The sequence below is a fragment of the Sus scrofa genome, chromosome 2, assembly GCF_000003025.6.
Source record: "Sus scrofa isolate TJ Tabasco breed Duroc chromosome 2, Sscrofa11.1, whole genome shotgun sequence".
NCBI lineage: Eukaryota > Metazoa > Chordata > Mammalia > Artiodactyla > Suidae > Sus > Sus scrofa.
This window is the reverse complement of record NC_010444.4, coordinates 71654313-71666912: the sequence shown is the minus strand read 5'-3', so window position 1 is coordinate 71666912 and position 12600 is coordinate 71654313. Positions and strand designations below refer to the sequence as shown.

Here is a 12600-nt window from a genome sequence, read left to right as displayed (position 1 = left end):
GGCCCTTGTAGTTCCTGTTGTGGCTGAGCAGGTGAAGAAGCCAGCGAGGATCCATGAGGATGCAGGTTCAATCCCTGGCCTACTCAGAGGATGAGAATCTGGCATTGGCATGAACTGTGGTATAGGTCACAAACACAGTTTGGATTCTGTGATGCTGTGGTTGTGGCGTAGGCCAGCAGCTGTAGCTCTGATTCGACCCCTAGCCTGGGAACCTCCATATGCCGTGGGTGTGGCCCTACAAAGGCCAAAAAAAAAAAAAAAAAGAGTAAACTGTGAAATAAATGGATTTATTAAAAAAAAAAAAAAGTGGCCCTCTGTGATCAGTACCTTCCTGAACCAAACACCAGAGCAGCGGGGACAGGAAAGCAGAATGTGCAGTATGCTCTGGAGAGCACAGGAAGAGGCCCTTAGCCTCCCCCAAGAAGTGGCCTCAAGTGACCAGTTCTCGGGCTCTTAGCTAGAAGCATGCACCCTCCCAGCAGCCACCAGAGAGCCAGTCCAGAGACACAGGCCCATTGGGGTCTGGAAGGTTAGGGTCTGTGCACGTGCACGTGTGTGTGGGCCAGATCTCCAGGTGATACCCGTAGCCACCCCTGCCCCCCAGGCTGGCTTCTCCATAGTGGATTTTGCAGGAGCCCTCGTTTCCAGCAGGTGAAGCTGCCTCTGCTTTTCTGTATACAGCGGGTGGTCTCTGCTTTCAAGTATCTGGCAGAGGCGGAAAAAAAGGTCCCCCTGAGCTGAAAAAGGAAGGAACCCACAGTCCTGCTGTCCCACTGCCAAGTGGTTTGGCAGGTGATAAGGTATCCACAGGGTGTGGCTTTGTTCTCTCCATTTTGTAGAAAATCGGCAACTTTTCCATCGTGAGGAGGCTTGGCGTGCAGGAGTGTATTCTTCTGGTCACCCAGCGCATAACCAAGTACCCCGTGCTGGTGGAGCGCATTATTCAGAACACAGAAGGTACGGTAGCTCTCCCGCCTTGCTCATCGGTGCTTGGGGAGTGGTCTCTTTCTCCCAGCCCCCTGTTCTAGCCGTGGGTTAGACAGTCCACTCTGCCGTCTGTCCTGGTGCTCCGGACTCAGCTGGGCTCGGGGATCACTAACTGAGCTGCCACCTGGTGGACCCCCCCATGCTTGGGGTTTCCAACTCAAGAAAGACGGGATGCCTGGTCTTACCTGCCTGCTGTTCCAGCCAGTCCCTGCGCAGGCTGGGCTGGAGCAGCCCTCAGTTCGTATTGGAGAGGGGGTGAAAGGATGGAGGTAGAACCCCTGCTAAGATCACTCTTGGGATGACCTCTGTGTCGCACACCTGCAGCCGTGAAGGGCAGAGAGCCTGCAGCCCGGTGAGGGGATCCCGGAGGCCAGGGCAGTGCTGACCACACCTCCCTCATCTGCAGGGATTTGGGCCGAGGGAGAATGACCAAAGCTCCCCGCCACAAAAGAGTGGAGTCCTTGGAGTGGGAGGAGCCAGCCCTGGTAATGGCAGGAGGAGGGAGTCTTACGGAGAGCTGGACGGCACGGGGGAGTCTCTGTACCCAAGAGGGGCCAGCGATGCTGTGCAGGGCCTTTTTTGTAGCTTGATTTGCACCTTAGCTTCTGCCTTCTACAGAAGCACTGTCTTTGGCTAAAAAACAAACAAAACAGAAACAGAAAACATTTACATCTCAGGAGATTCGAGATGTAAGGTGATTCTTGAGGGCCCCCCGAGCAGTGGCCTTGGGACATACCTCCTCGGCCCCGTAGCATGTCCACCTCCACTGTGTTTGTGACCGCAAAGGAAAGCGCTAACTCTGCTGTGTGTGGCAGCTGGCTCCGAGGAAAACAAAGACCTGACCCAGGCCCTGAACCTCATCAGAGACATCATCTCACAAGTGGACGCCAGGGTCAGCGAGTGTGAGAAGGGCCAGCGCCTCAAGGAGATCACAGGGAAGATGGACCTGAAGTCATCCAGCAAGCTCAAGAATGGGCTGACCTTCCGCAAGGAGGACATGCTGCAGCGGCAGCTCCACCTGGAGGGCACGCTGTGCTGGAAGACCACGTCAGGGCGCCTGAAAGGTAAAGCCTGTCCCTGGTCACCTCTGGTGGGCACCATCTTGAGTTGGGAGGTGCCATCTTGGAGTGGTGGACACCATCCTGGAAAGGTGGCACCATCTGGGATCATTGGCACCCTCTTGGAGTCTTGGGGGCCTTCTTGGATCTGTGAGGGCCATTTTGGATTGCTGGGTGCCAGCTGACACAGAGCCACTGCAGCCCAGCCGCTTCATGGCTGAGAAAAGGTACCATACTGATTCAGGACAAGCAGTTGTAGCAGAATTACAGCAAGAGGGAGGTGGTCGAACCAGCACCCTCTTTCTCAAGGGATTAAGATGGTGTGGTTCACACAGGCAGGGCCGCCAGGTGGAGGGGGCACACCGAGTCATTGTCTTGTGAGCAAAAGCCCCAGGTATCATGACACCCCAGGTTTAGCAAAGACCCCGGGGTTCTAAACAGCAGTGAGGGCCCCGTGGGGCTAGAGGATGCCACCCAGGCTACAGACCTCAGTGTCCCACAGCATCCCACCGGCTGCTCAGGGCGAGCTCCAAGCCCTCCCTTCAAGCTCTGTGGTGCAGTTCCAGGCAAGAGGGCACTTGGGACTGATCCCAGAGTTTCCTGTCCATTTCATGAGCCTCTAGAACCGTCCTAACCTTTACAGATGGTATCTTTGGGGGAGTGTTGCAGGCGGCCAAATGACAGACTCTGTCCCTAACTTGAGCAGGGGAGCCACCCAAAGATAGAGTTAAACAGTTAAGCACCTGCTATGTGCCAGGCCCCGAGGTGGCTGGTGAATGCCCTGCCCTTATGGGGCTCCAGTCCATAGGCAGAGAAGTAAACAGGAAACTAGTGAAAAGTGCAGCATGTGCTTTAGAGAAACCCAACAGACTGCTTCGCCTGAGAATTCTGGGAGGAGAAGGCTCCTGGTTGAGATGGGGTACGTGAACAGCTCCCCGAGAAGGCAGTGTTTGTGTTTCCTGCATCATGAGTGCTCCTGTCGGAAACACGGTTCAGGATGTGCACCAGCTGGTTCATGCAGGTTGCTGCACGATGTCCCTACAGTGATAAGGCACTGAGCCTACTGCCACCAGAATGCTCAGACATTCGGGGATAAGAGCGTTGCTGTGGAAGGAGGTGCAAGTGTGACTCAGAAGCGGGAAGGACATAGGGGTTAGTTCCCATTTGGGAAATCAGAGAGAGTGGGTCCCAGCCGTGCTCAGTCCGCTGTGGCTTCCTGCCATGCATCGGTATTAAACGTTGATACTAGTGAGTTCCCTGGTGGCTCAGTGGTTAGAGATCCGGTGTTGTCACTGCTGTGGCGTGGGTTCAATCTCTGGCCTGGGAATTTCTGCATGCTGCAGACACAGCCAAAACAAAACAAAAACAAACAAACAAACCCACAAAACAAAAAAGTTGAAACCAGGAGGGTGATGGAAAGGGACTGAGGTCAAAGAGCACCCCTTGGGGAGTTCCTGTTGTGGCTCAGTGGTTAACGAATCCGACTTGGAACCGTGAGATTGTGGGTTCGATCCCTAGCCTTGCTCAGTGGGTTAAGGATCCGTCATTGCCGTGAGCTGTGGTGTAGGTTGTAGAATCGGCTTGGATCCCGCGTTGCTGTGGCTGTGTGTAGGCCAGCGGCTACAGCTCCAATTCAACCCCTAGCCTGGGAACCTCCACATGCCGCGGGAGCAGCCCAAGAAATGGCAAAAAGACAAAAAAAACAAAACAAAACAAAACAAAAAAAACACCCCCGGGCTCCTGCAGAAGCATTGTGGTGCGGGCTGAGGCCTGCCTGGGATTCCACATCTGCCCAGCAGGACCCACGCAGCCACGGGAGCCATAAGACATTTCCTTCTCTCTTGTCCCCTTAGATGTCCTTGCCGTCCTCTTGACGGACGTGCTTCTGCTGCTACAAGAAAAGGATCAAAAATACGTCTTTGCTTCTGTGGTACGTGTCCTATCCCTTCACACAAAGGGCTGCTTGTTTGAGGTGACTGAATGCAGGCGGTGGCCAGTGCCAAGGCAGGGGACAGACAGCTGGAGAGCAAGGTGGCTGGAAAAGCACATCCACGTTGCCCCATCCTGGGCTTCAGAGTTGTGCCAACATCCGGGCCAGTTCCCTGTATCTCCATGGCCCTCTCCTCCCTGGGATCTAACTCCTCCCTGAGGATGCGTGCTCAGGCAGCCACTGCCCTGTGAGCTATGACCACGTTGGCCCCATAGCCCGCTGGTCCCAGAACACCCGCATCACAGGAGCCAAGCAGGCCATGAGTTCAGGCAAGGGCTGAGTCAGCCTAACCTGGCGTCAGGCTGGGGCTCCATCCATCCTGCCTGGGCCACGTCCACCAGTACCTTGGCTTCCTCCCCTGCTCATCTGTGTGGTCCGCAGGTACCCACCGCCAAGGGGTCAGAGAGCCTATTCACCTCCGGGTTCACCTGGAGAGGAAGGTGGCTTTACATCCCTTTCCCAGAGTCGCAACTAGCTTCTCAAGAAGTTTCCGGAACTGGTCAAGCTGTTTTGCCAAACGGTTGTCTCGCCCTGACTCCAGCACGTCTCGTGCGTGCTGCATGTTCACTCTCGTGAGCACAATGGGCCGTCTCTAATCCGCTGTGCCACCTGCTCTGGGCCTCCCACCCCCTACCCCACACATGTCTGCATCCTGCTCGCTTCTCCCATAAAGACACTGGTCACGTGGGATTAGGGCCCACCCTGATGACCTCATTTTATAGTCACCTCTTCATAAAGACCCTCTCTCCAAACACGGTTACCTTCTGAGGTTAGGCCCTTAGCTTGGGGAGTTGGGGCAGGGGAACAATACTGCACATAACAACCAATTAAAAAGGTGCCTTTTCCTGGTCGGTCAGAGCGTTTACCTCTTGGAGGATCCACTGCAGATTGGGTATACTGGTTGGCTCTGGGTGTCTGGGCACAGGATTGGGAGGAAGATTCTTGTGTCGTCTAGACAACCTCCTCTTGTATGAGTTGTGTACAGTGTACGTGCGTTAGTGATTCTAAAACCTCTGTTAAGCATGTCGAACAGACATATTAAGAGGATGTGAGGATATCACTGTACCAGTGGCTTTTTTTCCCCAGATGGTAAAATCTTTCTGCTTTGAATTGTTTGAGAATAGCAGGATGCACAGTACCCGCCTCCAGTCCCCTTCCCCTCTGGCTTATGGCTCTGGGCTTTTGGGGTGCGGCAGGTATAGGGTGACCCCCCCATCCCACCCATGCAGGACTCCAAGCGCCCCGTCATCTCGCTGCAAAAGCTCATCGTGAGGGAAGTGGCCAACGAGGAGAAAGCCATGTTTCTCATCAGCGCCTCCCTGCACGGGCCTGAGATGTACGAGATTTACACCAGCTCCAAGGAGGAGAGGAACACGTGGATGGCCCACATCCGAAGGGCCGTGGAGAGGTGAGGGGCCGTGTGGGCCTTCCCCCTATACCCCCGATGGCTTTGCCCTTGGCTTGTTTTGTGTGTGTGTGTTTTTTCTTTTTTTTCTTTTTTTTTTTTTTTTTTGGTCTTTTAGGGACGCGCTTGCAGCATATGGTGGTTCCCAGGCTAGGGGTCGAACTGGAGCTATAGCTGCTGGCCTACAACACAACCACAGCAATGCAGGATCCAAGCTGCGTCTGTGACCTACACCACAGCTCACGGCAATGCCGGATCCTTAGCCACTGAGCAAGGCCAGGGATCGAACCTGCAACCTCATGGTTCCTAGTCAAATTTGTTAACCACTGAGCCATGACGGGAACCCTGGCCCTTGGCTTTGATGGCAGGCAAATCAGCACTGACCTTAGAGAGCTTGCAGGGGTGCAGGGGATTGCAGGCAGGGGGTCAGGAGGTCCCTTGGCCTTTCATTCCACATCAGTGCTCTGTCCATCCCCTCATCTAAGGGGGCCCAGACAGTGCCATTCCGGCTCCTTCCAACAATGGCCAAAAAGGCCCGATGTCTCTGGCCGGGAGAGGTGATACCTTCTGTGTCAGTGGGGTATCCACCTGACATGGTGGGCTGTCCGTTCTCACGAGGCCAGGGGATCCCTCAGGACCCCAGCCCTGTGGCTCTGTGATGCTTGGCTTCTGGTCCACTGGCAGATGGGGCCTGTGGTCCAGCACCTGCCCCCAGCCTGCTGCTCCCTCCCTTAATGCCTAGAAGCCTCCCGAAGCCTCAGTCTGCTCGGAGCTCCCTTGATACTCAACTCCAGCTCTGTTGGGCTGGCAGCCTCCTGTCCCTGGGAGGTCCCCAGGGAATGAACTGCCCCTTTTCCCCTCCCAAGTTTCAGCCAAGCATTTGAAACTTGTGACCATGGAGTTCCCTTGGTGGCCTAGCGGTTAAGGATCCAGTGTTGCCACTGCTGTGGCTGGGGTTTGGTCCCTAGTTCGATGGGCTGTGTTTCTCTCCAGCACGGTTAACCTGTGGCAGGCTAAATCTCCACCACACCAGGGATGCTCTGCAGCTGGGTCTTCAGGCAGACCCCTCAGTGCTGTTTCAGAGGCGGCAGGCTGTCTGTCCCTTCTCCCTACAGCTGTCCGGACGAGGAGGAGGGGCCCTTCAGCGAGGCCCGCGCCATGAGGCTGAGGGAATTCCAAGGTAAGGGGGCATCAGTCCGACCTCTGTGCCCACCGTGTGGTCCCTCGTCAGGTGACAGGGCCCCTGGAGCCCTCGTGGGCCCAGCAGTGGCATTTGTGTTCCGTCCCATCGGGACTGGCCTTGGAGCAGATCACCATCCAGGTGACCAGGAATTTGGCTGTGGGCTGTCCTGTGTCCTGCACAGGACACAAGAACAGTTTGTAGTGCTCTTCCAGAGGACGTGGGGGAAAGGGAGAGGGGTTGCCAGGGTCCCTGAGCCCCTTCCGGACACACACTGTCCCTTCCCCAGACGCCTGCTGGGCCTCCACCTGGATGCCCCAGTTCATGTGCATCAAACCCCAGGGAGCCTGGTAGTAGCCCGGGACCCCACAACTTCCTTCTGGAGCCAAGCAGACCCAGACCATCCTGGCTTTGCAACCAGTGACACAGGCTTCCTCCTCCATTTGGATTTTTTTCTTGAAACTATGTTATTGAGATAAGATTCACATACCATACATACCTTTTTTTTTCTTTTTTTGGCCAAGGCGTGCAGTGGCTTGATGTGGGATCTCAGTCCCTAGACCAGGGATTGAAGCCAGGCTGCAGCAGTGCAAGTGAGGAATCCTAACTTCTAGGCCCCTAGGGAACTCCCCAGGTCACCCATTTAAAGTGGGCCACGCGGGGGCTCTCAGTATCCAACACAAGGTTATGCAGCCATCCCCACAGCCAACAGCCAACACAGGCTGTTCTCATCACCTCAAAAAAGAAACCCCATCCCCATCAGCGGTCACTCCTGTTCCCTCCTCCCGCAGCCTCTGGGAACCCCTTTTCTACTGTCTATGACTTGACCTGTTCCAGACACCTCATATAAGTGGGGTCATTTAGCCCTTCATCACTGGCTTATTTCACTGAGCATGATATTTTCAAGGTTCATCCAAGTGGCAGCATATGGCAGAATTTCCCTCCTTTTTTTGAGGCAGAATAATATTCTGTTGTATGGATGGACCACCTTGTGCTTATCCATTCTCCTCCCCAGTTTTAACAGGTTCCCATGAGATTTCAGGGAGGTCATTGCCAAGAGTAAAAGTCCTAGTACTTTGCAGTCTCAATCAGCTCCCCTCTTCTCTTTCACTCACCACCATCTTTATTTTTGAATTAGGTAACATTTAAGCAATCAGTACATAAAATTAGGTGATGTGTATTTTATTTCTCTTTGTGGAGAGAGTGCACGTTTGAAGGTGTGAAGGGATAAAAACACCCAAAATCCCACTGACCCCTGAAAGTATAATGCTAACGTAGTAGTCATATAAATTCAATAGTATTCATTTCATCCTCTTCACTTACTTCTACCTGATGGTAGGAAAATACATGACCTGCACAGACACATCTCCATGGCCACCACAGAGCCAGACAGTCATCTCTCTCCATCAACCATTCCTAGCAAGTCTTAGTGAATTAGAAATTGATGTTTTTCGGAGTTACCATTGTGATGCGTTGGAAATGAATCCAACTAGTATCCATCAGCTAGTATCCATGAGGACGCAGGTGTGATCCCTGGCCTTGCTTAGTGGGTCTGGGATCCAGCATTGCCGCAAGCTGTGGGGTAGGTCATATATGTGGCTCGGTTCCTCTGCTGCTATGGCTGTGGCATAGGCCGGTGGCTGCAGCTCTTGATTCAACCCCCAGCCTGGGGACTTCCATATGCCACAGGTGCGGCCCTAAAAAGAAAAAAGAAAATAAAGGGAAGAAAGATATTTTCAGAGTTCCCTCGTGGCCTAGTGGTTAAGGATCTGGCATTGTCACTGCTGTGGCACAGGTTCAATCCTTGGCCTGGGTACTTCCATAAGCCACAGGCGCCCCCCCCCCAAAAAAGAACCCCTAAAGAAATAGAGTTTTCTTCATTAAGATCTTCTTTCCTCTCTTGGACCAAAAGCCAACCTCATCTTTCACATTGGAAAGTCAGGGGCACTCCCATCAAAGTCAGGAGTGAGGCAGGGCCCCTGACTCTCCCCATTATTATCTTCACCGTGGAAGTTCCAGCCAGGGTAATAAGGGAAGAAACAGAAGGAAGAGACCATGATTGGAAGGGAGGCGGCAGAATTATTGTTTGCAGGTGACATGATTATTTGCCCAGAAAAATCAGTACACTCAACTGGAAACCTATTGGAAATGGTAAAGTAAGCTCACTAATTTAGTGGAACAGGATGAATGTATATGTACTAGCAATCAGTGCGAAAGTCTAAGATAGTAAGTCATAGTCATGGCAGCAAAAAAGGTTATAAAACCCAGAGACTTGTAAGAAGGCTTTCGAGATTAGAAAACTCTGTATCAGGCTCTCAATTTGTCCCAGACTAATAAAAATCAGCCCATTATGGTCCTCCCCCACACCTCCAGTGTGTTTGATTTTAATCACTGGAGTCAACCAGGAGATAGGGCCACACTGGCACCTGCCTCTTGGGAATGTTAGACAAAGGCAGAGGTCCACCTCTGGATAGGGCGTGGGTCAGCGGGGCCCTGCCAGGCATCCTCACCCCACCCCCAGCCCCTCTCCAGGGAGACCACCCCAGAGGAGGCCAACCCCAACCCCCACCCCCACCCCCACTTTGCAGAGCAACTGAACGTGAAAGACCAGCAGATCGCACAGAGCCTCAGCGAGAAGCAACAGATCTACCTGGAGATGGCCGAGATGAGTGGCCTCGAGGACCTTGCCCAGCCGCGGCTCCTCTTCCGGGGAGGAGACCCCCCTGGGAACCTGCAGGGGGAGCTGATTCTCAAGTCAGCTATGAGCGAGAGTGAGTAGCCACAGCACTGAGGCCAGGTGCGGCCCCCAAGCCCCCTCCCCCCTGGTGGGCTCCTCGAGGCCAGGCCCTCACATCACCCTATCCAGGCGCTCCCATCTGCCTCTGTTCTCCTAGAGTTGGAAGGACACAATCAGGTGCCAGCCCCTCTCTGCAAACTTAAAGTACTGTCTCACACTCACTCAACAAACATTCCCAAGGCCTGCCACACGTGAGGCTTCATGCTAGGCCCCAGGTTCTCCAGCTGAGACAGTTCCTCTTCTTTCTAATACGTGGGTCACCTCCGGAAAAATGCACACATATGCATTTGACCAGTCATTTCAGGGGTTCCTGGCCAGTAAGCACAGTCAGGGTCCTTGCGGAGACCCTGGCAGCTTCCATGCAGCCGCCGAGTCCTGCGCCAGGCCTGGTGACCAGTGCTCATCCAGCCCAGCAGGATGGCCAGGACTCCTCTTTCCATGGCAGATGAGACAGACGTAGCCTTCCCTTCAGAACTTTCCATCGGAGTGAAGAGAACCCAGGCCAGAGGGCTCCCTTGTGGACGCTGCTTGTGCTCAGTCTCCCTCTGGCCACACGGACATTCTTCCTCCTGTGTCTCCAATCACCACTGTTCTTGGGCCTCAGAGACCCTCTCATGTCCCGTGCCTCGGGCTAGAATGTTCTCCCACCTCCTCACCTGGCCGAAGCCATATTGTCCTTGAGCACCTTGTGTGACCAGCCCTGACCTTCTGTAGACTCAAACTGGCATGTCCTGTGTGCATTACCTGTGCAGGGAGTGCACCGGGTCAGAGAGGGACCTGGCGCCCTGCTCCAAGCCCACGGTGGGCCCTCAGGGTGACTTGGTCCCCCTTCCATCTCTTTCCGCAGTCGAGGACATCCAGAGCCTGATCTGCCGGCAGCTTGGCAGCACGGAAGACGGGAGTGGCTGTGGGGTCCTGGCCCGGAGAGTGGAGAGCTCCGGGGGCCACGACAGCGCGGGCAACCCCGGCAAGAGTGAGTGGTGCTGCCTCCCGGGGTCAGAGCTTTTCAGGACCCGGGGAGGTCAGAGGCGGTGGGGAGACCAGCAGTTTCTCAGAACGTTCCCTTCCCCTGGGGTCCTTGGCAGAGCCTGGACGCTTGCTGTTCAGCATCTCTCTTACTGTTTTCCCTCAACCTATAAACTCTCCAGGGTTAGGGCTCTGGAGCTTCCCAGGGTGATCAGTCATGTCCTCACAGCAGCGCTCAGACCAGTTCCTGCTGGTCTCTGAATCCCAGATGCCACCCTTGGAGTCCAGACCCCAGGGGACCCGCAGCATCTCACGCACCTGGCTTGGGTTTCAGATGGCAGTTATCAGAAGAAAGTCTGCAGCAGTGACCCAGGTCCCCGAGACCCACAGGGCCCCGCGGGCAGCCCAGACTGGAAGCTCGGCGACACCCCAGGGGCCTCGGAGGAAGCGCCGCAGGCGGTACGCTGCTTCCTTGGGATGTTTCTGGACTCAGTGCACAGTCAGCCCAAGTCCTTTAAATCATCGTCAGTGAGGGAGAACAGCCTGTGCTTGGCGTATCTAGTTTCTCTGTGTTGCAGCAAATATTGAGCAGCACCATCTCATTTTACAGTGCATGGTAGTTAATATGCAGAGTGACAGGTGGGCCGGTGATCCTCCCGGTTTCTCCGGCAGGCCCCGGGAGGGTGGGTGGTGTCCAGGAGGGAGGCAGGGGAGGGGCAGGCATAGGGCAGCAGCCAGGGCCTCATCAACGGATGAGAGACACTAGACAGGGACCACAGCTTTCAGTCTGCACAGGGGTCCTCAGGCCCACAGATGCCGGTGTCACCGGCCGGTCCCTCCCCTTTCACTCAGGAGGCCCACCCCTGCCAGGCCTCAGGAGTCAGAGGCACACTGCCTCTGGCCACCTCTGAGGCCTGAGCTCCTCCGAGGCTCCCACAGGGCAGGCCCACGCCAGCAACCCTCACATCTCACTGTGGCCACCTTGAGCCCTCGTTTCCAGACACCGAGACTGGCACAAGCAGATGAGCAGGCACGGCCTGTCCCATGCTGAGGAGACATCTTAGCAAAAGTAAGCAGGTCTGACTTCAGGTGGACTGATCCTTAGAAACTCCCTTTGTATTGATGCTGTCTCCACAGGGAGAGGTGCCAGGTGCAGAGCCTGGGCCCCGGCTGCCTGCTGTCGTGGAGTCAGAGGTAAACTCAGGGCTTCTGCATGGATGTCCATTGTCACCCCCTACCCCCTGCCCCCTGCCCCAGATGGCACACACACCCAGTAGGGCGTTGTGCAGAGAGCTAGTGCCCCTTTCCTCTCTGTAGCTTGTCCATCGGATCCAGACGCTGTCCCAGCTGCTCCTCAGCCTCCAGGTATCACACCTTTGGGGAGCGTGGCGAGCCCCCAAAAATTTAGAGAGGGGCAGGAGGCCAGGCTCTTCCTCACACCGGCCCTCTGCTCCCCCAGGCCGTCATTGCCCAGCAGGACAGCTACGTGGAGATGCAGAGGGCCACCATCCAGGAACGTGAGAAGCAGTTCCGGCTGCAGTCGACCCGAGGGAACCTGCTGCTGGAGCAGGAGCGGCAGCGCAACTTCGAGAAGCAACGGGAGGAGCTGGCGGGCGTGCAGAAGCTGCAGGGCCAGCTGCGCCTGGAGCAGCAGCGCTGGGAGCGCGAGCGGGAGCACCAGCGCCGGGAGCTGGACCTGGCCTCGGCGCGCCTGCAGCAGCGCGAGAGCGAATCGCGACAGCTGCAGGAGCGGCTGAGCCAGGAGCGCGAGGAGCTGGAGCGCCAGCGGGAGGCCTACCAGCACGACCTGGAGCGGCTGCGCGAGGCCCAGCGCTCGGTGGAGCGGGAGCGCGAGCGGCTAGAGCTGCTGCGCAGGCTCAAGAAGCAGAACACGGTGCCTGGGGCGCTGCCGCCTGAGGCCCTGGCAGAGGTGAGTGCGTTCATGTAGATGAGTGTGAGTTGTGGGTGTGCGCATGAACGTGACAGTCTTACCGTAAAAATGTATGAGGATGTGTGTGGGTGTGTATATCTGCGTTTTGGGGATAGGCAATGAATGGTGGCTCTGTAGCCAGATGGGACCCTCCCAGCTAAGAGGCTTAAGTCACCGAGCAGGTCAGGTCCATCCATCTCCAGAGGCCCCGCCCCAGCCGGGAGCCTGCAGATGCAGGGCGAGGCTGGCCAGTGGCTTCATCGTGCAAATCTGCTGGGGGGCATGGC

The 12600-nt window shown here is 55.7% G+C and overlaps 1 protein-coding gene across 14 annotated transcripts in view; it reads left to right on the top strand.

The window, feature by feature from the left end:
* Positions 1-12600, top strand: part of ARHGEF18 (Rho/Rac guanine nucleotide exchange factor 18) — a 96418-nt gene that overhangs the window by 80601 nt on the left and 3217 nt on the right. For all 14 annotated transcript variants that reach the window (XM_021083927.1, XM_021083931.1, XM_021083925.1 and 11 more), the window contains 11 exons: positions 840-957; positions 1803-2051; positions 3899-3975; positions 5265-5443; positions 6556-6620; positions 9209-9391; positions 10265-10390; positions 10718-10842; positions 11521-11577; positions 11701-11748; positions 11843-12313. In XM_021083927.1, the coding sequence (XP_020939586.1) occupies positions 840-957; positions 1803-2051; positions 3899-3975; positions 5265-5443; positions 6556-6620; positions 9209-9391; positions 10265-10390; positions 10718-10842; positions 11521-11577; positions 11701-11748; positions 11843-12313 (1698 nt within the window). The remainder of the gene's footprint in view (positions 1-839; positions 958-1802; positions 2052-3898; positions 3976-5264; positions 5444-6555; positions 6621-9208; positions 9392-10264; positions 10391-10717; positions 10843-11520; positions 11578-11700; positions 11749-11842; positions 12314-12600) is intronic.